Source organism: Pinus tabuliformis, chromosome 7 (assembly GCF_031772625.1).
Source record: "Pinus tabuliformis cultivar Carrire ecotype Pingquan chromosome 7, CPIR1, whole genome shotgun sequence".
NCBI lineage: Eukaryota > Viridiplantae > Streptophyta > Pinopsida > Pinales > Pinaceae > Pinus > Pinus tabuliformis.
The window spans coordinates 983,479,266-983,505,403 of NC_142293.1; the positions used below are offsets into that span (position 1 = coordinate 983,479,266).

Below are 26,138 nucleotides of genomic sequence, written 5' to 3' on the forward strand. Positions count from 1 at the left end.
GCCTCTTAAAGATCTTATGGTCTCAACAATGTTAAATCTTCCAAAGAAGAAAGTGAAGCCTTGGTACACTGTCATTTCAGAGAAGAAATGCAGTAGCATGGTACTGCACAATACTCAGATATACATGGCCATATCAATGTGAAGCCTGGCGAGAACTATAGAAGGGTTGGGTCTTGAAGCCAAAATGAGAGGAGGAGAACAAGACTAGGCAACTAAGGATAAGGCAGAAGAGTAAGAATGCAGAAGACAAAATGGAGAATATTCTAAAGCTAGAACAAAGGTAGAGAAAAAGGAAAAGTTGGAAAGAGACCAACAAGATTAAAAGTGTTGGCGGAAAAATAACTGATGGGTTGAGACCCAAGGTTCAGGCACAAGGGCCAACAAAGGCTCCATTGTAGTCTAGCACCACGTCGACATTTTAACCTTATCTAGGACGAATAAGGCATCTCACTCGAGGCGTGTCGTGACTTAGTTAGTTGAGGGACTAGAATCAAGCGTCAAGATAAAACCCAAGGGACTAACAATGAAAATAGTTCATAAGTATAACAGTTGGGATCCAATCTTAACGAACCAGCATTTTCAAAGGAGAAATATCAGATAGATGCAAGCATATTAAATAAATTTAGAAAGCCACAAAGAATCATACACAGATTGCTCAGATATCCCTATAACCATTCCTTCCATTAACACCACAACAATATAACATTACATCAGGATCAAAGGCCCTCCAGATAGAACAATCATCAACATAACATATCAACATATGATCAAGGCAACAAGATACAAAGCGGGCTCAAACGGCTCCGCAACAACATTCTTGTATCCTATCATCTATCCTCTCTTTCTCAACTTTCTTCTTGCCCTTCTTAAGTCTCCCTCTCGCTTGAACTGCCACTTCTCTCTTGGATGCCTTGCCTCTTTCCCTCTCCGCTGCCTTTGTTGTGCGGCTGTTTCTTGCTTGAGTCCAAATTCCTCTGGCCATCCTTCTGCAATTGCTGGTCTTTATTAGTTCCTTCCTCTGCTCCAGCTGTCTCCTCCGCAACTTCCCCACGATTATTTCTGGGCAAATTGTGGTCATAAGTATAACAGTTGGGATGCAATCTTAACGAACCAGCATTCGCAAAGGAGAAATATCAGATAGATGCAAGCATATTAAATAAATTTAGAAACCCACAAAGAATCATACATAGATTGCTCAGATATCCCTGTAACCATTCCTTCCATTAACACCACAACAATATAACATTACATCAGGCTCGAAGGCCCTCTAGATAGAACAATCATCAACATAACATAACAACATATGATCAAGGCAACAAGATACAAATCGGGCTCAAACGACTCCGCAACAACATTCTTGTATCCTATCATCTATCCTCTCCTTCTCAGCTTTGTCCTTGCCCTTCTTAAGTCTCCCTCTCGCTTGCACTGCCACTTCTCTCTTGGATGCTCTGCCTCTTTCCCTCTCAACTGCCTTTGTTGCTCGAATGTTTCTTGCTTGAGTCTAGATTCCTCTGGCCATCCTTCTGCAACTGCTGGTCTTTGTCGAGTTCCTTCCTCTGCTCCAGCTGTCTCCTCCGCGACTTCCCCACGGTTATTTTTGGGCAAATTATGGTTAGCTAGTCAAAACTCAATTTTCAAACGAAGGACCCAACTCCGAAATAGACTCCATGGCTACATTTCTGAATTGCGTGAATGCATCAAGATATTTTCCATTGGCTTGTGAGAGTTCCCGCTTGCTCGAGGCACTGAGTTGTGAGCTTAGCAGTAGGATTCACAGGGCATATCATCAGGAGAGTGTTCGATGCATATCTATTTCCTCAGTGATCTGTTGCAGCGTCTCTAAGTGAGCTTGTGCTGGCGGTCTAAGGTCCCGGAGTATCTTGTTAGTCTTGGCCAATTCATCTTCAATTTGTTGGATTTGGGTCTCAAGGACTTGCAACATCCTTCTTATACCAGGCGACAAAGGAGGCTTCGTTGATTTCCTTGCTGTTAGGATCCCCAGATGTCTGCCATGGCAAATACTTCAGGGCTAGGGGTTGTTCTTTAGTAATCACCGCCATTTCTCGACCCTCTAGTGGGCTCCACTTCTACATGGCCTGTGTAATAACAAGGTATCCATAAATAAAGTGGGTGGCCCTCTTATACACATTCTCGTAGGCATCAAAGAGTTATTGTAGTAGGAAATTGGACCAATTCAACTGCGTTCCTTGCACATAAGCTTCTGCAACTGAAATGGTGTTCAACATACATTCCCCTCTCGAAAAATGTTGCATCAGCTTCCCAGCAATTATGTAGCAAACGAATTTGGTGTTGGGCTTATTGATTGGCTCCATCAGAGCACCCTTGCCTCCTCACTTTGTTCCATATTGGTTATAATAACTATCCGTCCCCTGTTTTCTTCCCCTACTTGGAAGAATTTTGAAACGCAGTTGAGACGACAGCGCCAACAGCAGATAGGTCTGTGAGTTTTTGAATATCCACTACATGGATGGGGTATTTGTTGTCTAGCCATCGTTATGCATTATGCTAACAAGGAACTTCGTGCATTTCATGGCTACCCCTGGCGTCTTGAATATAGGAAGGTTCCTCAAATTCAACAATGTTGACTTTTGTATTCATTAGGGAAGTTTTGATGTCTAAAATGGGCCTCCTATGGAAATTATAAAATAATAGTGGAAATAATAAAGTAATATTAGATTACATCATCAAATTTTAGAAGGAAAAAAGAAAAATATATTTTTTCAACACATATTTTCAAATATCTCCCTATGGGTTTACTCAAATATTGAGCGGAAACACTCGTTGGATGCATAATTTGATTCCTCATTCAAGGAGTACCCATGTTGCATACTTTCGATGGGCCATGCTACATGAAAAACGCGATTGCAATCCCGTTTTTTCATGTATTTCTCATTTTTCGTGTAGCAAGGTCCATCGAAAGTATGCAACATGTGTACTCTTTGGATGGAGAATTAATTTTTTCATCCAACGAGTACTCCCAATCGAAATTTGAGTAAAACCTTAGGGAGATAAGTTGAAAATATGAGTTGAAAAGTTAGTTTTATTATTTTATTATTTTTTTACTTCTATTTTTTTACTCCAAAAATGGTGAACCATCCCCCATGGTTGACATCATCATCTTGAAACCTATGTGTTCTTATAAAGTTTATTTTGATTGTACATTTTTCTTAGGAGGCCCATTTTAGACCTCAAAATTCCCCTAATGCCCCTAAAATCTTCTGTAACTTTCACGAATTGGCTCTTGTTGGCTTTGGTAACTGGCTCTGTATAGACCTCCCTCTTTAGTGTTAGAAACTGGAATGAATCTGAGAGGTCGTTGTCAACAAGTTGAGCTTTGTTATACTTGCCATAAAGAGGCTCTTGCTTTGTAATCCTTGCATCTAGTTCCGACATTTGGAACAAAGATGATAGTCGTCGTCATTGCTATAGAGCGACAGTGGTAAACAAAGAACACAACGGGCTTGAACTTAGGCTGGGAATGAGTGAAATTGGATACAAACTCCAGACTGGGCAACTCTACCACCTCGGCTTTTCGTTTTGGGAAACTTATCGTTGCCATGTAGATTAAATAGAAAATATCGACACGACGTTTTTTATTAGACTGGTTTACTGATTAAGACATTAACTTTCCCCACTCGCTCCCAACTGTGGTAACTATAAAGATGGTGGAGCCAAACATGAATCGAATGACGCAAAAACTGAAAAAGGAGGGTGGAAATGATGGGTAACTATGGTGTGATGATGGAAAACGCATAGGAGTTGATGAATTGAGTGTGTCAGGGATATTACAGAAAATATTTAGCCCAAACTCAAGCTGACACTGGAAATTATTGCATAATTATTATGGATATGATGGTTGACACGTGCCACTCCCCCGACCACAAGCAGTTGTGGTGGAGCTAACTTTTTCCCCAACTAAGACGGAATTTGATTCTTTGACCAATGTGACTAGAACAATTGACCAACTACATTACCTGACGCAACTGACTACTAAGGAAAAGGAAATAAGGAGAAAACTGACTGACTCTACCTACCTACCTACGATCCCCTTTCAGAGATCAACCTTCAACTTGGTGTAGATTTGTTTGAGTCATGGAAAGGTTTCAGGCATGTGCCATTCACCCAACCAGGCAGGAGGATTCCATCCAACTGTGCGAGCTTGACAACTCCTAATTCTTTCACTTCCGCGACTATGAATGGTCCCATCCAATGCATTTTGAGCTTCCCAGGATGCTTTAAGAACTTGTTGTCATAGAGCAGAACATGTCCTCCAATTGTAAAGGATTTTCGTTTGATGTGTTTGTCATGCCACGCCTTCTGCCTCTGCTTTCAATAGTTTGGTGGAAGTTTTCCAGAAATCTAGCTTCATCCAGCTCCCAGAGTTCCTCTAATCGCTTTGGAATTGATTCATCTTCTGTCATCTGAGTGGCCTGTGTAATAAACAGGTTGGGGATGATAAACTCGACAAGTACCACGACTTCCCGACCATACACAAGTTGAAATGGTGTATACTTGTGCAAGCACTTGACGGTTGTACAATAAGCCCATAGTGTTGTTCGCACCCGTTCATCCCAATCGTCTCTGTTGGCTGAGCAGATCTTTGTGAGTCCCCTCTCAAGGATTTTGTTGAAGGCTTCCACCATCTCATTTGCTTGAGGGTGATATGGATTGCTTTTGTGGTGATGTATCATGAAGTTTTGCAGCAATGAAGAGATCATTTCATTAATGAAGTGGGTCCCTTGATCACTGGTGAGGCTTCAGGGGCACCCAAATCGAGAGATGATGTTCTCAGATATAAATTTGGCGACAGTATCTATGGTACAATCTTGAACTGCTGTAGCTTCAACCCATTTGGTTAGGTAGTCAGTGGCGATAATGATGTATTTGACATGTGAGTGTCATGCCGGTGCTTTGATAGGTCCCACAAAGTTGACTGCCCATTTCTCAAAGGCTTGGATGACTTGTACCAGCTGCAAAGGGAGTTCATCTCGGTGTAATGGCTTCCCCGTGTTAGCTCTGCTACATATTGCTGATACTCGAGGAGCAGAAGTAAGCTCGGTCCTTGGTTTTGCTCAAAGGAGGCCTATACCAGTCATTCTCACCCTCTCCTTCACCCCACTTATCCTCCTTTCACCTCCATTTCCCGGGCTTGTTGTTAAAAATCATATAAAGAACTTTTTGCTCTTAAGCCCGAGCGCTAAAACCTAAACCCCCATAAAATCATGTTCGCATGACCTCGCGCCTCTGTAACCCATCGTCGCTTTTTAGTTGTGGCCGTTGATCTCCGTCACCCCGATCTAACGACTCCCGTCGCAGTAACTTGTGCGACCGTTTCCCTGCTGTCCGATCATCTCCGCCGCGATCGGATGGCAACCGCTCTCCCCGCGCCTTTGAACCGCCAGGACGATAACACGTGATGAAAAGTGGTTTCGTCCTTTCCCTGCCGCCACCCGTCGCACTCCGAGTGGTATGGCACGCCATTGTACGTTTACCGCCCAACCCCCAATGCCGGTGTGTGCAATATCGCTTACCGCCCAGTCCCACGTTCCTGCCCGTTAACTCCTGCGCGTGTCCTCTGTCTGATAGATCTGTCCGCCCGAGATCCAACGACCCACGTTCATTCCGCCCCGCTTTTCCCGATGGTCCCCGCCAAGCCATATCCACTGTCCATCCGCTCAATCTGACAGCTGATCCTCATCCTACATCCAACCTGTCTGTTCGCCATGCAGTCCACGTCCCTGCCCGCTCCGTGCACCCAAAGGACGAAGGTGACCAGTGTTCAGTACCAGGCGCATTTCCTCAACAACCGCATTCAACAGACGGTATGTTCAAGAAGGAAAAGGACAGAGCTCGAGTAGATAACCACATTTAAAAGTTATGGGACTTCATCTCATACGGTACCCCAGCCACCTCAGAGGGTAGCAGAGCACCCGAGAAGATCAAATTTATCCACTACAGCAAGCAATCGCACTCAGACTCCATCAGGCAGTTAAAGCGGTTGGTGGTCAATTATGACCCCTCCATACTTAGAGTGGTCGAGTGCCTTTGTAATGAAACTCTATATATACCCAGAAGCAAGATGTAATCAGGGGGATGGTTGTTATTTTGATGTAAGGTTCAACTTCTGTAGACTGTGACTATTTTGATACTTGCAGCGTCTCGTTTTCATTTTTAGCTAATGCAAGCTTTTTTTGCTGTTAGTTGCTCACTTTTCATTCTCATTCTGTTCTAAGTTGTGCCTGATATACTGTCTTTCTGAGCTCTTGATATTTAGCAATTGAGGAGTTGTCATCTTACCTCTGTGTTAAAGTCTTGTATGTATCAGTGAATGAGTTATTCAGGTTTCTTTTCACCTAATGCCAGAGAGCTGTCATCCTGTCTATGTGTTGGGGAATTAGATTTACAAACTTCCTTACTGGTTGCAGCCGACCATCACATGGTCTTGTGCATCTGCTGGTGTGGTCAGTATTCTCCATATTCACCCAATCCTTAAATTGTGAGTAATTGGTGGTCTAAAGCCTTGTAGTCTGGGGGTGTTCATGCATGTTTGGAGTCAAGCAAAGTAGAAGTGGTTATCTGGCTTGAACAAGCATCATCTCTTCCATTCATCCATTTGCAACAATAAGTTGAATTTGTAATGTTCCCGAGCATCTCCGAGCTACAACCTAGGAGAGTTTCTTGGGGTGATAACATTAATTGGCGCCGTTGCCGGGGAGAGGAGATTGAAGCTCAGCTTCCCTGGGAGAACGACACAGTTCCATGCTTTGATGATAGACAAGGTTTGGACACATTTCAGGTTGTAATCATCTATCTAGCGACTCTACTGGAGAACCAACCTAGTGGTGACTCCACATTACAATTCTAGCTCAGTTTGTGAGGCATACACGGATAAATCCTCAGAAATCACCAGCTGACCCAATGCCTGACCCTGAGAAAATTGCTAAGCAAAGGAAAACATCACAAAAAGGAGCATCAGGATCAAGTAAGCCTAAGAAATCTTATGTATCTCTGCAAGAGAAGATTATAGCTGAGAATATACGGTTTGAAGATATAGAGCCTAGCATTGTTAGTATAGAAATACCTTCAAAGATTCATAAAGCTCCTTGTTCATTCAGTTCTCCTTTGGATCTCAGTCCAAAGAAAGCCTCCCATACAGTCCATCATACTCCTTTGTGTCTGTCATCTATTTCATTGCCTCCTACCATTCAGCCTACCAGTGTCCCTCCACCTATCCCAGTGATGGCAGGTCAGCAAGCTCCCACAAAGATGGAAAGAATCATAGCTGCTAGGTATGGACCCCTGGTCTTGCCTGTTCCTTTGAATGCCATGCCTGCAGGAAAGTATCAGAAATACATGCCTAAGTTCACTGGTACAGAAGGAGTAACAGCCGAAGAACACCTTGAGTCTTTTTATAGTTATGCTAATAACCTAGATATCAGTGAAGACGACGTGTGGATGAGAGTATTTGTCCAGATCCAGAGAGTTGACCCCTCGGTCTATAACAGACATTGAAGCCTTAGACGATGTATTCTTGAAACAATGGGGGGATAAGAAAGACCTACTCTATTACCATACAGAGTTTGGAAACTTAAAGAGGGAGAATGGGGAATCATTGCCTGATTTTAATAAAATATTCAACCGCATGTATAGTAAGATACCAGCTAAAGTAAAGCCTACCCCCACCTTTGCCAAACTCACTTATGCCAACGCTTTTGACTCTGATTTTTACTTGCTGTTAAGAGAAAGAAGATGTGCCACTCTAGCTGAAATGCAAGATGCAGTCTTTGAGGTGGAGTCTAATATCATGGCTGTAGAAAAGCTTAAAAGTCATGCTGACAGAAGGAGGCAGAGAGGCGAGGCTTCTTCTTCCTTTGCTTCATCTTCAGAACCCAAATTAGATAAGATGACTAAAATGATAGAGTCATTGGTTGCTGAGATATCCAAGCTGAAGGTTGAGCAAAGCTCTGGAAAGACAAGGCTTTCAAACACATTTGCTCCAAGAAATCCAAATCCATTCAGAAGAGCAAATGATCAGTTGCAGCTCATCCAGAGGGGTAAAGAAGCAAATGAAGAACAAAGAGTTGAGGTTCCTTTCCAAAACGTAGTCATGAAAGAGGAACAACTTGAAGAAGAGGATGAAATTTGTTGCATGGAAGATAAGGGCAGTGCTGCTTTCCTGACATTAGCTACCTTTGAAGAATCATTACTCCAAGACCAAACCAGTCAAGAGTGGGACAGAGAGGCTGTTCTACAGACTGATGAGCAGCAAAGATATAATCTGAGGTGAAAAGGAAAAATGTCAAGGAGGATCCTGCCCAAAGTGCTGCTGTCCCAACAGAGCAACAAAATATCAGGCAGAAAAGACCAGCAGCTGATCCTGTCATCCCCAGAGCACCAGCTCAAGAGGTAAGAGGTCTTGATAAGTCTCCTTCCCTTTTTAGTTTTGAATTAGAAGTCCAGAAGTTAAAAATATCCGTACCTCTGATAGAACTTGTAAAGAGTGAAGTTTTTAGAAAGCCTATCCTTGATGCTCTTGAGCTAAAAGCCTCACTAAACCCCATTGACTACGTCAATTTGCAAGATGATAAGCCTGCAGTTGTGCTTAGCCCAATGACTGAACCTGCTGATAATAGCTCCCCATCATTTTATGTCTCCTTGACCATTCATGACAAAGTCCTCCCCAATTGCTTGCTAGACACAGGGGCTAGCCACAATTTGATGCCAAAGGCTGTCATGGAAGAGTTAGGCCTTGATATCACTAGACCATATCATGACTTATTCTCATTTGATTCAAGAAAGGTAAAATGCGTAGGATTAATCAAAGACCTAGCCATGACCCTAACTCAGTTGCCCATGAAGAGCATGATTATGGATATTGTGGTAGCAGATGTCCCTCCCAAGTTTGGCATGTTGCTGTCTAGAGGATGGATTAAGAGACTAGGTGGGACATTACAAAGTGATTTATCTTATGCCACTGTCCCAGTCTTTGGAGGGGAGAGCAGGAGATTGTACAGAGAAGCACAACTGGCCTACATCATTAGTGATGAGAAGAATCCTTCTAACCATCCCATTTATGCTGTGGACACTGATTTTGGAGCATGTATCCCCCAAATTGAAGAATCCCAAAAGGCCTCATCACAGTTCAAGAAACCAGTAGTCCAGGCCAAGGGAGAGCAAGGAAGTCAAGTTTGGGAAATGTTCTTTGATGGAGCATGTTTGAGGGAGACTGCAGGAGTAGGGGTGGTGCTGATATCTCCAGAACAAGAAAGCACACATCTGTCTTTTAAGCTGGCTTTCCAAGTCACCAACAATATAGCAGAGTATGAGGCTCTAATATTGGGCCTTAATGCAGCTAAAGACAGAGGAATCAGAAACATAAAGGTGTTTGGAGATGCCGATCTTATCATTCAGCAAGTGAACAAAACATTTCAAGCAAAGCACCGAATGCTGAAAACATATAGAGATGAGGTATGGAGACTCAAAGATTCTTTTGATAGTTTTTGTATCTCATATATCCCTAGAGTCAGAAATCAGCTTGTTGATTCCCTTGCTATGTCTGCTAGCATGTTTATTCCTCCCATGCCTCCCAGACTAGTTTATGAAGTTCAAATGAAGTATAGGCCATCCTTGCCTGATAATGTCCAACATTGGAAAGTTTTTGAGGATGATGATGAGATAAATAGATTTCTTCAAGTCATTGATGAATTCTCTGAAATGCAAATTGATCAAGAGAATGAAGCCTTGGAGGAAAGCCCCCAATCCCAGCTAAAGAACAAAATTAGCAAAGATAGCATTACCCAACTGCCCAGCAATCACATACCTAAAGGCCTAGTCCCTTTAGGAAAGTTGTTTGACCATAATGATGTGCCTTATAAGGCTGCCCAAAAAGAAGACCAATCCGCAGTCCATAGGCATAATATAGGGAGTCCAGAACAACCAAGATATATAAATCTGTCCACTCATTTGTCTGTTGCCCAGAGTTCTGAATACTGCAATCTAATGAAGCAATTTGCTGATGTCTTTGCCTGGGAATATAGTGACCTGAAAACATATGACAAAAAGATCATCCAGCACAAAATCCCTTTGGAGAAAGACACCATTCCTTTCAAGCAGAAATTGAGACCAATAAATCCTTTGCTCCTCCCGTTGATTGAAAAAGAAATCAAGAAGTTACTGGCTGCCAAAATCATAGTCTCTCTTAGGTATTCCAAATGGGTAGCCAATTTGGTAGTGGTGAGGAAGAAAAGTGGAGAAATCAGGCTCTGTGTTGATTTCAGAAACTTAAACAAATGTTCTAAGAAAGACAATTATCCTCTACCCAAGATGGAGCATTTGCTGCAGAAGGTCTCAGGGGCCAAAGTAATGTCTTTCCTGGATGGATTTTCAGGGTATAATCAGGTTGCTGTACATCCAGATGACCAAGAAAAGACTGCATTCACCACTCCTTGGGGCACTTTTATGTATTCCAAGATGCCTTTTGGGTTGATGAATGCTGGAGCCACCTTTCAGAGAGCTATGGATATAGCATTTGTGGGAGAGAAGGATAAGTTTGTCCTTATCTACCTTGATGATATAACAGTGTACTCCAGCAGCCATCAAGACCATTTGCAGCATTTGAAGAAAGTGTTCCTGAAGTGCAGAAGGTTTGGGATTTCAGTCAATCCTAAAAAGTCACAGTTTGCTTTAGAAGAGGGCAAGCTGTTAGGACATGTTGTTTCTGCTGCAGGTGTCAAAATTGACCCAGAAAGAGTGAGAGAAATACAGACTTTGTCTATCCCGAGGTCAAAGAAGGATATCCAGTCCTTTTTGGGCAAGATAAATTTTGTAAGGAGGTTTATTCCTAATTTTGCAGAACTTGTAAAACACATTACCTCCATGTTGAAAAAGGGGTCAGAAGTCAAGTGGACCGATGCATCAAGAAAATATTTTGAATCCATCAAAAGGGCTATTATGGAAGCTCCTACTTTAATTAGTCCAGATTACAGCAAGGAGTTCCATATATTTTCATTTGCCTCTGATGACACCCTTGCAGCAGTCTTAATGCAAGCGGATGAGGAAGATTCAGAGCATCCAGTGGCATTTTTCAACAAAAATTTAAGGGATACTGAGCTGAGGTATGATATCATTGAAAAACAAGCATATGCTCTTATAAAATCTTTGAAAGCCTTCAGGATTTACATTCTGCATTCCAAGATAATTGCATATGTGCCCTCTGCTTCAATAAAAGATGTTCTAATGCAGCCTGGTGTTGATGGAAGAATGGCTAAATGGATTGCAAAATTGATCAAATTTAACATAGAATTGAAGCCCACTACGCTTGTCAAAGGTCAGGGCCTTGCCAGACTGATGGCAGAAGAAAATTGCAGAACGCTGGACATAAATCTCATGAGCAAGATTTCAGAGAATGGTCAGACAGAGGAAGAAACAGCTGAACCAGGGAAAAATCAGCCATTGGCAGAAAATTTAGCTTCTTGTGATTGGTACTCTGCGACAGCTCAATTTTTGTTGAAGCTAAAAATTCCTCCAGGCCTTAGTTCAAGCCAGGCCAGAACTATTAAGCTCAGGGCAGCTAAATATTGTATTCATAAAAATCTGCTCTACTCGAGGGACCCCTCTGGAATTCTCTTGAGGTGTCTGGACAAAGAACAATCCATGGAAGTGATGCAACAGTTTCATTCCAGCATATGTGGGGGACATCATTATTGGAAAACTACAGCTCATAAGATCCTCAGAGCTGGGTACTATTGGCCCACCTTGTTTTCTAATGTCTTTTCATTTGTTAAATCATGTGACAGGTGCCAAAGATTTGAAGGGAAGCAGCAATTGAAGTCCCTGCCCTTAAAACCCATACATGCTAGTGGCCCTTTTCAGCAGTGGGGCTTGGATTTCATTGGAGAAATTAATCCACATTCCAGTGGCCAGCACAGATGGATATTAATAGCCACTGATTACTTCACTAAGTGGATTGAAGCAATCCCTACCAGAAAGGCTGATCACCATGTGGTCATGACGTTCTTGAATGAAAATATTTTCACTAGGTTTGGCTGTCCTCATAAACTAGTTACAAACAATGCAGCAACCTTCAGGGCAAAAGAATTGGTGGACATGTGTGACTCAATGGGCATTCAGCTAGTTCATTCCACCTCATACTACCCTCAAGGAAATGGTCTAGCAGAATCTTCCAACAAGAGCTTGCTAAGGATAATTAAGAAACTGTTGGAAGACAACAAAAAGAATTGGGATTCTAAGATCAAGTATGTACTATGGGCTGACAGAGTAACCACCAAGAAATACATAGGGAATTCTCCATTCAAGCTGGTATATGGCACTGAGGCTGTATTCCCAATTCAGTTAACCCTCCTTGTGGCAAAGTTCTTGCAAGAAGAGCAGAGTGAAGAAGAAGACATGGCAAAAAGGATCACTAATTTAGCAGAGGTACATCAAATCAGAGAACAACTGGTGGAGAAGTCTGCAGCACATCAAAAGAGAATCAAGGAAGCTTTTGACAAGAGGGTAAAAATAAATAATTTTCAGGTGGGAGACTTGGTTCTAAAGTGGGATGCACTGAAAGAGAAGAGAGGCAACCATGGGAAGTTTGATGCTTTTTGGACAGGGCCTTTTATCATTTCTCAGATCCAAGGGAACAATACCTTCATACTGCAAAGTATGGAAGGGAAGGCAGTTTTTGATGGCCCAGTTAATGGCCGATTTTTGAAAATTTATGTTGTCTAAGGTTTTCAGGCATTAAAGTTGTAAATATGATGTTTTATCAGTTTTAGTGTAGACTCAGTTAGACTCCATGCCCAATGGAACATTAGGAAATATTTCTAATTTGTTTTTCACAGGAAAGGCAATGGTCTGCAGTTCTTGAGACCTCACAGGGAGGATCTCATCCCCAGAAGGAGCCAGTGTTAGCTCTGCTACATATTGCTGATACTCGAGGAGCAAAAGTAAGCTCAGTCCTTGGTTTTGCTCAAAGGAGGCCTATACCGGTCATTCTCACCCTCTCCTTCACCCCACTTATCCTCCTTTCACCTCCATTTCCTGGGCTCATTGTTAAAAATCATATAAAGAACTTTTTGCTCTTAAGCCCGAGCGCTAAAACCTAAACCCCCATACAACCATGTTCGCATGACCTCGCGCCTCCGTAACCCATTGTCGCTTTTTAGTTGTGGTCGTTGATCTCCGTAACCCCGATCTAACGGCTCCTGTCGCAGTAACTTGCACGACCGTTTCCTCGCCGTCCGATCATCTTCGCTGTGATCGGACGACAATCGCTCTCCCCGCGCCTTCGAACCGCTAGGATGATAACACGCGATGAAAAGTGGTTTCATCCTTTCCCTGCCACCACGCGTCGCACTCTGAGTGGTATCGCACACCATTGTACGTTTACCGCCCAACCCCCAACGTTGGTGCGAGCAATACCGCTTACCCCCGGTCCCACATTCCTGCCCGTTAACCCCCGCGCGTTTCCTCCGTTCGATAGCCATTGGATCTGTCCGCCCGAGATCCAATGGCCCACGTTCATTCCGCCCCGCTTTTCCTGATGGTCCCCGCCAAGCCATATCCGCCATCCATCCGCTCAATCCGACCGCTGATCCTCATCCTACATCCAACCTGTCTGTTCGCCATGCAGTCCATGTCCCTGTCCACTCCGTGCCCGAAGGACGAAGGTGACCAGTGTTCAGTACCAGGCGCATTTCCTCCTCAACAACCACATTCAACAGATGGTATGGACAAGAAGGAAAAGGACAGAGCTCGAGTAGATAACCGCATTTAAAAGTTATGGGACTTCATCCCATACAGTACTCCAGCCACCTGAGAGGACAGCAGAGCACCAGAGAAGATCAAATTTATCCACTACAGCAAGCAATCACACTCAGACTCCATCAGGCAGTTAAAGCAGTTGGTGGTCAATTATGACCCCTCCATACTTAGAGTGGCCGAGTGCCTTTGTAATGAAACTCTATATATACCTAGAAGCAAGATGTAATCAGGGGGATGGTTGTTATTTTGATGTAAGGTTCAACTTCTGGAGACTGTGACTATTTTGATATTTGCAGCGTCTCGTCTTCATTTTCAGCTAATGCAAGCTTCTTTTGCTGTTAATTGCTCACTTTTCATTCTCATTCTGTTCTAAGTTGTGCCTGATATACCGTATTTCTAAGCTCTTGATATTTAGCAATTGAGGAGTTGTCATCTTACCTCTGTGTTAAAGTTTTGTATGTATCAGTGAATGAGTTATTCAGGTTTCTTTTCACCTAATGCTAGAGAGTTGTCATCCTGTCTGTGTGTTAGGGAATTAGATTTACAGACTTCCTTACTGGTCGCAGCCGGCCATCACATGGTCTTGTGCATCTGCTGGTGTGGTCAGTATTCTCCATATTCACCCAATCCTTAAATTGCGAGTAATTGGTGGTCTAAAGCAGTGTTGTTAAAAGCGCGATGAAAAAAGCGCGCTTTTTTCCCTAAGTCGATTTAATCGCACTTTTTATGGGAAAAAAGCGCCTAAAATTTTTTTTGCCGCTTTTTTCGAAAAAAGCGCGCTTTTTTTGTAAAAAAACTCGGGGGTCCCTGGCAGCGCAATTTATAATGAAAATTAAAAAAAAAATGAATATTTTTGTACCAAACGCTTTTTTCCCGCTTTTTCCCGCTTTTTTCCGCTTTTTCCGATTTTTTCCGCTTCATTCCCGGCGCCGATTTAATCCCGCTCGCGCTTTTAACAACATTGGTCTAAAGCCTTGTAGTCTGGGGGTGTTCACGCATGTCTGGAGTCAAGCAAATTAGAAGTGGTTATCCGGCTTGAACAAGCATCATCTCTTCGATTCATCCATTTGCAACAATAAGTTGAGTTTGTAATGTTCCTGAGCATCTCCGAGCTACAACCTAGGAGAGTTTCTTGGGGTGATAACACCCCGTCCTCTAACAAACATCACAGTGCTTCGCATATTCCTTCGCATCCCTAAAAAGTGTTGGCCACAAGAGTCTCGCTTGCAATACCTTCCTTGTGGTGGCCTTCCCTCCGATGTGACCATCCACAACTCTTGAATGACATTCCCATAATATATCTGGTCTCTCATGGTCTAGGGCACACCTCCGCAAGAGCTAGTCAAGGCCCAACTTGGAAAGTTGTCCCGCGATCAAATGGTAATTTGTAGAGTTAACCACCATGTGTCTTTAGTGCTTCACTGTGTAGTTGTGTATTCCTCCGAGCACCTACCAGTGGCGAGAAATGCTGCAATGTCCTCCAGATAGTCTGGTATGGCTTCAACTCGGAATAAATCAACATCTGACAACTGATCATCTAATGGCCCTCCAACTTCTCCTGACTCTAGCCAAGATGATGCGGGCCCACGTTCAGTCTTTCAGGTTTAACGATCACTTCAAATGTGAATTCCTGAAATAATAACAACCATCAACAAATCCTTACTTCAAGTACAGACTTGTTCACTAAATATTTCAGGCAGAATGATCGGTGAAAAAATTGAACGGCCCCCCCAAAAGATAGTGTCAGAACTTCTATAATGAATATACCATCGCAAGCACTTCACGTTCAGTTGTGGTATAATTCTTTTCTGCTATGGATAATTTCTTGCTAGCAAAATAGATAGGGTGATCAAGGTTTCCTTCCTCGAGCTGAGCTAGGACAACCCCCAAATCAATACCCGATGCATCAATGTGAACATGGAATTGCTCATTCCAATCGAGATAACCCTGAATCGGCGCACTCGCCAGTTTTTCTTTTAGCACGTTGAAAGCAACTTCACAATCATCTGTCCACTCGAACCTTTCAGCTTTCTTCAACAACTTTTCTAGGGGAGCGGTGATCAAGGCATAGTTGCGGATGAACCTCCTGTAGTATCCTGTGTGACCAAGGGTGGATCTCAACTGTCAAACACTTTTTGGTAGGGTCATGTTTGGGATCGCTGTGACCTTAGCGGGATCAACACATACTCCCTCTTTGCAAACAATATGACCCAGAAGTGTTCCGAAGGGGATGACGAATATGCACTTTTTCAGGTTCAAAGAAATCTGCAGTTGCCTACATCGATCAAACATCACTAAGAGAAAACTAGAATTCTTCTTCATTAGACTATAGATGGTCCAATCATCCATGTAAACTTCTAGAAATAGGCGAATATAATCTCTGAAAGCAACAATTACAATCCTTGAGAATACCGCTAGTGCATTCTTGAGTCCAAACGACATGACATGATATGCATAAGATCCCCACTCAGTAGTGAATGTAGTTTTCTTCTTGTCTTCTTCTACAATCCGGACTTGATGGTATCCAGAAAATCCATCTATGAAAGAGTAGGCTTCATTCCCCGCCACATTGTCTAGTACTTCGTCATTGAAGGGGTTGGGGAAAGGATCATGAACACAAACATTGCTTAAACTTCGATAATCCACGCAAACCCAGATTTCTTCAGCCTCTTTTTTGTTTTGTATTACATTTGGGTTGACCCACTCAGCCTCGTCTACTAGGAAAATAAGCCTTGCTACCATATCTCCTTTTTCACCTTTTCTTTGATCCTTGGGTTTAGCCTATACAACCGATGTTTTAATGGTTTTACATTAGGTTTAAATACAATCTTCATCTCTCCTAGCTCCCCCTTAATTTATTTTAGCTCTGAAACTGATGAAGGGAACAAGTCTTCATATTCTCGTAGAAGATCAAATATATCCTCGGTACTCTGCTCATCCCAGTAATATCCAATAGAGCCTAGCTTCAACTTTTCTTCAGTGCCAATGTTATGTTTCTGCAACTTCAGAGTCGGCAACTGCCGACCATTGGTCACAGGTCCGTCTTCAACATCGCGTTCTCCTTCAGTCTCTTTGAATGTTAGATGCCTTAACTCCTCCAAGTCATCTTCCTCAGGCTCTTGGTCTACCTTTCCGCAAGCTACGACTTCATGGAACTTGGATTCATATATGTGCTCAAGAGTGTTCTGGTCTATACATCCCTCCACTAGTTGTCCCGTGGTGAGCAAAACTCTTCTAACAACGTGCAGCGCAGTGGTCATTCTCTCATCAATATCTGTGAAGAAAAAGTCACTGATACACTGGGTTGTTATGCAATTCCAAATCGTCGGTCTGTCTCTTTCTCTCTACCCTTACATACCATGCCTTCAGAATTGTTCCCAAGGTGTGTACAAAGCAGTGTACCCACAAGTATTCTAGAAGCCCTTCGCAGGTCCACCTAGCCTCACAAGCTTGTAGATGTTGTCGAGGGTCAGAGTTCCCCCGGTACTTAAGCAAATTCTGCAGAGAATTCTCCAAAAGCTCAAATCTAACTCTCATTGTTGTCTTAATTTCCTGCCATTCACAGAGATGGATGCCGTGAGAACCCCACCACCTTGTCGGTGTTGCTTGCAAATCGACATCTAATAAAGGTAGTTTGTGTTCCTCAAGAACGGTTGCATCAACTTCATTAAGAAAATCATTAACAAGAAATTCCCGTACCTCAGTACCAACCCAGTTGATTTGATGGATTGTAGCACAACGCCTAGAATTGATCTCGTGTCTTCCCTGCTGCCAATCTTCCCATGCAGCCTTGGATCCAACTTCCGAGCTTTGGACGCTCCTCCAACTGACCAATCCACCTGATGTTGGGATGATGTAATCCTCTCTTCTCCTTGCTATCAACCGGTATAGTTGATCCAACAAATCAGGTGCTTCTCTGTCATCTGTTAATTCAGTAAATCTTGGCCCTTAGTAAGGGTCTAGGGGTTGGATCACTCTAGTCTCTTCTACTTCAAAGGTCACCATCTCCTTCTTTAGATCAATTATCACATAGTTCTCAAAGGCCCAATCTATTCCAAGCAAAGCTGGGTAAGGGTCTTTGCCCCCCATGATGTCTATTACTTCAAAATCAGCATAGGTATTCACCCCTGCTATGTCAACTTCTACTTCTTCTAAACTTCCAACCGGGAGTATACAATATTGATTCGCCATAAGTAGCTGAATCGGAGAGAAAGCCAACGTAGGCCTACCCAAGGCTTCCCAAGTCTTCCGTGGTAGTATATTCACATTTGATCCCATGTCTAACATTGTATCTTTAATTTGAAACCTTGCAATTTGAGCATTGATCCGGAATTCCTTGTTCTCTTCTTGTTCATGCGCACCCTTCGGGAGTGTCTCTCAGGGAAATTAGCAAAGATGAATCCTTCTTCCACCACCCCATCCTTAACAACCATTTTAAGGTTTTTTCGCAATTGCCAAGCATTTGGTCATCATTCATGATCTGTAGAAATAGCTTGAACCATTTCGTTATGGGTTGATTATAGAGTTGAGGTAAGTCTGAGCTCTTGGGTTTTGAAACCCCTGGCTGTCATCCCTAGGACTCCCCATTCAGAGTCAATTTATTAAAAGTCTCGATAGCTTCCTTATAGTACTGCTTCTGTTGATCATGATTGTGTGAACGCTTCGGTGAGGCCGACCTTATACCTTTTGGTTGTTTATCTGTTCCCCAGTCGGTTGTGGTCTATTTCCCCCCCCAGGTGACTATATTAATGTTTGAGAGGGGAGTTGTCTCATGCATCCTTTGTTCAACATTAATTAAATTTGATCCCCTCTGGTGGTTGCGCTCTTACCACCTGGGAATCAGCTCTAGACAATTTTTCGTTGCATGTGTGTTGACCTTGCACTGGGAGCACCAAGGTCTTCTTGGGAAAGAGCAATCTCTTGCAACATGACCCTCCTGATCACAGTTGTAGCAACGGATCAGACCTCTGCCTCCTATTCTTCCTCCCCTTGTTCCTCCACCTCCTCATCCTTGAGGGGTCTCATTAATCCAATAAGCAGACCGATCGAATCGATCTGCTAAGGCATCTAGTTCTCTACACTGATCCGTGTGGTGCATTGGTGAGCCAAAAAATTCACAAAAAGTGTTGTTTGGAATATTGGAATACTTTTGTAGGATTGGACAGAGGTGAGGGAGATGTCCATATGTTCTGCATATCTCACAATACTTAGTTGGTGCCACACCCTGCTGGTTTGGAAACACATGGAACTGAGTGTGTCCTGTATAGCTACCTTGCGTACCAATCTGCGCAACTCTAGCAGCGGGTAAAGATGTGGATATCCCCGCCAACACGGAGGAAGTCTTCGAGCCTCACAACCTTGGGCACTTTGTGTTGTGATGCCCCTCAATGAGGCAATTGGTACACCATACATGCGGTCGCGCAGGTCGCACTGGTTGTAGGTCCCTTAGCTTCTCTGTCAGATCCGCGATATGATGTTGCAATCCCAAAATAGGGGGGTCATGGGAAGCTACCCCTCCCCGGTGTTCATGTGGGTATCCAACTATAGCCTAAATTCGAGTTGCTTGCTTCAAAGCGTCTTGTAGAGTATCAATTTGTTGCTGAGTCAACAACGTGTGAGTAAGCGGTAGCAATGCTTTAATGAACCAATCCCGTTGATGGTTAGGGTCGATCAGGTAGCTCAACTTACCAATTGCATCTTTGAATCTCTGCATTAGCTCCCAGGTAGTCTCTCCTTCTCGTTGCTTGATTTCCCATAACTCAGACAACCCCTGCTGGTTAGTCTGAGGAGATTAAACTCTTGAATAAATGCTTGTTTGACTTCATCTACCATTGGATTTTTGTTGCAATGCAGAGCATTTAATAAAGCATCTCAATGCTCTTTCCCGAAGCGTGGTCTGGAATTCAATCAACTTCGTAGCATATGGAGTCTAGCGAGCCCTCCAGGTAGCTTCACATAGGTACCAATGTTGCTCTACATCTTCATTCCCCTAACAGAGAACTCAGGATATCGGGTAAAGGATCCTGCCATGGCCGATTGAACTTGCGGAATAAGTATAAATCCTTGAGAATCGGGTTGGGATGATCCTTGGATACCTGTACTATTGTTACTACTCTTCTTGCTAATGATACCAACATTGTAGGTTGCGTGCACATATGAACCTTTATAACTTTAATTAACTTGGATAAAAATTGGTCAAGGTTGCGATAAAGTACCAGGGGAAGGTTGGGGGAGGGACTACTTGAACTATTGGGCAACCAATCACGACTTTTAGATGACACATCATTCTCGAAAAATAATCTTCTCATGGTAAAGTGCATATCATTTCCTGGGCCTTCCTCAAGGCATGTGCAGCCCATTTCATCTGGCATTCCCATTTCTGCTGGCATAGCGGAGTCTTTACTGTTCTTCTGATCATTTGTCACTATAGTTGTCTCAGCTCCTCCTATGGAACCAATCTTTATCCTAACACTGTCTTCGTTGCCCTGCAACTTCAGTCAACTTCCTTCTCTTTCCCAATCTTTTGGACTGCTCAACACCACTCCTGCTTAGTGTAGTCCCCTCCATCTTTTATCAATCTCCTGTAGAGCTCTTTCCCGCCATTCCTCAGCTATCTGCGATCTTCTCTGTGCCCTCAAATCTCTGGTCCTTCGGAAGTCATCCGCGTCCATTTCTTCAATATTTTCATTGCTCCCATTCATGTAGCATCCCTCCCCTTAGGTCCTCCCCCCAGTACTGGGCTTTTAAGCTGCCATTGAAGGGTTTTGGAACACTAACAAGTTCTCTTCCACCATCAAAACATTAACCCAAAGCGGAACTTCCCTCAACAGTCTTCCCCGCAACCCTGACTTAAACACGACCTCAACCTTAGAAAAGCACTGATGACCCTCTGCAGCAAACTCAATAATATATCCCTCTAATGTGGTTTGCACCCAGAAATCTACAACTCGCGTCAGATCAATGTCAAGCCGATGCAACTCAACTAGATCTACTTGAGTCTAGGTACATTGAGATCAACTCTGTCCGTTGATCTTTCCCTTTATTTGCAGTCTCTGCAACCAGTTGTAGAGCTCCTTTGGGAACTTGCACTAGAAGATCTCGTATTTATCACTTGCATCCTCCGCGTACAAGATCTCTTCTTTCAACTGCTTCATACATCGTCGGCGGAGTTGAGCTTGTTGAGAAGCAAACCATTCTACTTGTTCATGCCACTAATCTTTAAGATCCTCCTTAAATATCCTCGACATCATATTCTATACCTCTTTGGAAATTTTCGGGTCCCGGCATCGAAACCATTTGTTGGCGAAAAAATAACAGATGGATTGAGACCTAGGGTTCAGGCACATGGGCCAACAAAGGCTTTGTTGTATTCTAGCACCACGCCGACATTTTCACCTTATCCAAGACGAATAAGGTGTCTCACCCGAGGCATGTCGTAACCTTAGTTGAGGGACTGGAATCAGGGGTCAGGATAAAACCCAAGGGACTAACAATGACAATAGCTCAAAAGTATAACAATTGGGATCCAAGCCTAATCAACTAGTATATGCAAAGAAGAAATATCAAACAAATGCATGCATATTAATTTTTTTTTAGAAAGCCACAAAGAATCATACACAGATTGCTCAAATATCCTTGTAACCATTCCTTCCATTAACACCACAACAATATAACATTACATCAGCCTTGAAGGCCCTCTAGATAGGACAATCGTCAACATAACAGAACAACATATGATCAAGGCAACAAGATATAGAGCGGGCTCAAACGGCTCCGCAACAACATTCTTGTTCCTATCATATGTCCTCTCCTTCTCAACTTTCTCCTTGCCCTTCTTAAGTCTCCCGCTTGCTTGAACTACCACTTCTCTCTTGGATGCTCCACCTCTTTCCCTCTCGGCTGCCTTTGTTGCTCGACGATTTCTTGGTTCCTCGGCTGTCAGCTCTCTTCTTTGCTCGACTGTCTCTGTTGCTCGGTTGTTTCTTGGTTGAGTTTAGATTCCTCTGGCCATCCTTCCGCAACTGCTGGTCTTTGTCGGGTTCCTTCCTCTACTCCAACTATCTCCTCCGCGACTACCCCTCGGTCATTTCCGGGCAAAATGTGGTCAACTGGTCAAAACTCGATTTTCAAACGAAGGACCCAACAAAAAGTGTGAGCAAATATGACGAGGCAAAAAATGAAAAGAAAAGGAAAAGAGAGGAGGATCAGAGAATAGAATTTAGAAACAGAGCATACAGGTGGAGAAGCATCAGTCGGCCTACAAGAACTAATTCCCTAGAAATAATAGATGTGCTTGTAATGCAATCCATTACAAGAAGCCATATTCCGTTTTTAGGATTGACCTGAAGTCGCAAGAAGAAACAAAAGCCCCTATAGACATCTCAAGGATGAGTAAGAAAGTTATCGAATGCCACCTTGTAGCCCTGGCCAATTGGAAGTCAACATGTACAAAATTGGAATATAACATTGTGAACTCTTTTAGCAAATGTCATCGCTTGTGGGAAGCAGCTGGGAAAGTGATTCAAGGATGTTACCTTCTCTCACGTGGAGAGTCAAGTGCACCAGGAATAGTGGAATGAAGAACGTATGGAGGACTTGGAGAACAATATAAATTGGAAAGGGTCATTATAGAAACAACTCCTCGGATAACTACGTTAAGGTTGAAGAAAATATATATGTACTCCATCAAAAGAAATCAATTTAATTAACTCATTCCTCAACACCTTGCAAATTGGTATAGAACCAATGTCACAGGGGTTGATTATGTATGAGGTGGCCTTGGAGAAATTAATCTTTTAACGTGTCTTTAATATACAGTCAGCATATGAAATTTGAAGTGCAGAATTCCAAGGCTGACAAGAGAATATAACTTTGCGAGACTTAAAATAAACAGATTATATCTTGGAAACCAAAGGCCAAAGGGCACATTCAAAAGCATAACCATGAGAATGGAATGAAAGGGTCCAAAAGGGAGCATTCAAGAAGCAGTTACTCTTAGATGGCCTATAAATGTAATGTTTGAAAGGAAAAAGGGCTTTTGCTCTTTGTACTTCTCTAAATTTCTTTAGAGAATTGAATGAAGAGAAGCCATTGTAGATGAAGCTATTGAGAGAAAAACTGTTATTCTGACGTTGTTCTATGGAATTTCTTTTGTCATTTGTTGCTATTAGAAGTATTGTAAGAATGTTTCTTTAATATGTCAATTACGCTGATTAAGAATGCATTCTTACTTCTGCTTATCTCTCAGTTGTTTGTCTATAGCCTCTTGAGTATGAAACTATAACCATTCATTTAATTAAAGACATTTCTTCATTGATAGCTGGTCAACTGTATTTCTGCGATTATTTATCCAGTGACTTTTTGCTGAAGATAATAGTAGAGGTATAGCTGGTACAGTGTTCAAACTTCTAAGTTATTAGTTCTTAGCGATCTGAAATAGATTTGCATTCTATATATGGATTAGAATCATTCTGTGTTTTGCATTTTGCATATTAGATTAAGTGCTAAGCAGTGAACCAGGCTGCAACCAATAGCCCCCCAAAATCAGTGATGGTTGACAGGCCAGAATCTGGATGGGTTCCCTATTTCAAATAATGTGAGGTATAATTGGGACCTCTCACTAAAGAGGGCATTTCGCCCGGTTGATGGACTTACACATATTTATCAATGGTTTCCATACATCCTTCAAAGATATACATTTATCAATGGATCTAATACATCCTTCAAAGAGTGTCATCGATCACATAAAATAATGACATTGTCACTTAAATTTAAAAATATACACGCAAGACCGTATCCGTACTTTAGCCACTTGTTTTGCTGATCTCATCTTCTCCTCTGGTTAACTTTGTTCATATTATTATATACCTTCTACGATTCAGAGTAGGTCCTTCTCCAAGGAGAACATTCTCACCTTAAGTTTCCAAAGGTTGAACTTTAGTCATTGAACCTTTTCACCAGACTCTGAACTTCAAAATTAACTCTCATAGAACTTCAAATTCATTTTAATCTTCTAAGAATTAAAGTCTTAAGTTTTGATAGTGTCAAAAATAATGCATCAGAATTGCATGAACATAAGAATAAGAGTACTGGGAAGGTAACTTATCCTCCATTATTTTATTTTATGTTTGTGCATTTACAGAGGCACACAAACAGTCTTGGATTGCCAACAGGCAATGGAACTGTTTTGACATCTTTCTACAAACAACATCTACAAGTGCACTGAGACTTCCTCAACCACAGTCTTATCCATTACAAGGCAATGAGCAACTACTGAAACTAACCACAACCATAAACAGAGACAATACTTGTAAACCCGCCGAATGCTTTATTTGAAAAATGATAAAGACAGACAGTATTTGCAGCAATTTAGTGGATTTCTTGGCAGGGAGTTCTAAAACAGGGGAAGGAGGGCAGGGAAATTACTTGTAAACTCTTAGAATGCTTTATTTAGAACACATTTGAAATATGACAAAGACGAACAAAGTGTTTACAGCGATTTGGTGAATTTGTTGGCAGGGAGTTCTAAAAGAGGGCAGGGAGAGCCGGGAAATTGCAGTGAAGAGACTATTTCCAAACAGTGGACAAGGGGTCAACGAGTTCTTCAATGAAGTCAATCTGATGAGCCGTGTTCAGCACAGAAATCTCGTTAAATTGCTTGGTTGCAGTGTGGATGGCCCACAGAGACTCTTGGTCTACGAATACATTCCTAACAAGAGCCTCGATCATTTTCTGTTCGGTAATTTTTTCTTCAATCTGTCTGCTCTATGGATAATGGATTGATCTGCATTACTCTTAATCTTTAACATTCTGGTTGCCACCCTATAAAGTTATTTGAGATGGAATTTTCTATGTGCAGCAGATAAAAGCCTGAACAAGGTGCTGGATTGGCCGAGGAGATTTGAAATTATATTAGGAACCGCTAGTGGGCTGACTTATCTTCACGAAGAATCAGATGTGCGCATTGTCCATCGAGACATAAAAGCCAGCAATATTTTGTTGGACGAACATTTCAAGTCTAAAATAGGAGATTTTGGGTTGGTTAGATACTTTGCTGAAGATCAAACTCATCTCAGCACAGGAATTGTTGGAACTCGGTGAGGATTTGAAAAATGAAAATCTATATAAAAGTTTACCATTCAAGAATTTCTTATGTCATTCATACTTCTTTGAAGAAAGACTGTCAAATTTTGAAGGTTCTGATGTTTTGGTTAAATTTAATTACATGGATGAGGGTAGGAAATATATAAGCAAAATTTGATGCAGTCTTACACCAAAGAACCCTGAACAATTATTTATAAATTTGTCTACTTATAGTTATTTTATTTTTACAGAGGGTACATGGCTCCAGAATATCTTATTCATGGCCATATGACAGAAAAGATCGATGTCTATAGTTTTGGGGTGTTGGTTCTGGAGATCATAAGTGGCAGAAAAAATAACACTCCACTTCATCCAACTGATTTTCCATGCCTTTTGACAGTGGTAATGGCCTCATGATCCCATATCTTCATTTCTGGTCACTAATTATAAATATGAAGTTACTAATAATTCTCACCTATACGTAATTATTTGTTTTATAGATTTGGAATCATCATTTGTCAGGCACGCTTTCAAACATAATCGATGGCAGCATAGCAGAAACCTACCATGAGGAGGTACTGCGAGTTATTTACGTGGGTCTCCTCTGCACACAGGCTTCTGCAACACTCCGTCCTCCAATGTCGAAAGTTATCACGTTGCTCACAGGCGGAGACTCAAATCTTCCGCCAGTTACTCATCCCCCCTTCATGGATTTCACCTCTTCACAATCAAATGCCAGTGCCAGTGGTACTTCATCTGCATTTGAAATGTCTGTCTTCAATTCAAACCCCCGAGACATTTCAACGTCGATGAACACCATTTCGACTAGTTCACATCAGGAACCAAGGTAAAGAAAGACGTGTGGATCGCTATTTGACTGTTAATCTTGCCGACAAAGTTAAAGCCCACCTCTGGCTTCTATCGCAATTTGTATACTACAGATTAAATATGTTGCAATATGTATACTACAAATATATGGATGGTTGATTCTATATTTTAAGTGCATTTTTTTCTTGTAACTACGGACAAAATTAAAGCCCACATCTGGCCTCTATCCTCTATCGCAATTTTGTATAATAAGTATACTAGCATTTGCATCGATGTTGCAAAGGGAACGCCATAAGGCATAAAGTGTGGAAATGCGGAAGAATAATGATAAAGTGTGTATGCCATAAAGTGTGGAAGAACAACGACATGTGAATGGACATTGTTGAAAGTAAGGGTGGATGATAATGATTTACAATTGATATTTTTAGTTATTTGTA

At 42.2% G+C, this 26,138-nt stretch overlaps 1 protein-coding gene across 7 annotated transcripts in view; it reads left to right on the top strand.

Annotated features, from left to right (window-relative positions):
• Nucleotides 1-26,138, top strand: part of LOC149250900 (cysteine-rich receptor-like protein kinase 42) — a 254,373-nt gene extending 228,235 nt beyond the window's left edge. For 5 of the 7 annotated variants that reach the window (XM_089459266.1, XM_089459270.1, XM_089459268.1 and 2 more), the window contains 4 exons: nucleotides 24,310-24,529; nucleotides 24,650-24,887; nucleotides 25,125-25,275; nucleotides 25,374-26,138. In XM_089459266.1, the coding sequence (XP_089315392.1) occupies nucleotides 24,310-24,529; nucleotides 24,650-24,887; nucleotides 25,125-25,275; nucleotides 25,374-25,724 (960 nt within the window). In that variant the 3' untranslated portion in view covers nucleotides 25,725-26,138. The remainder of the gene's footprint in view (nucleotides 1-24,309; nucleotides 24,530-24,649; nucleotides 24,888-25,124; nucleotides 25,276-25,373) is intronic. The other 2 variants (XM_089459272.1, XM_089459267.1) reach the window with 2 other exon arrangements.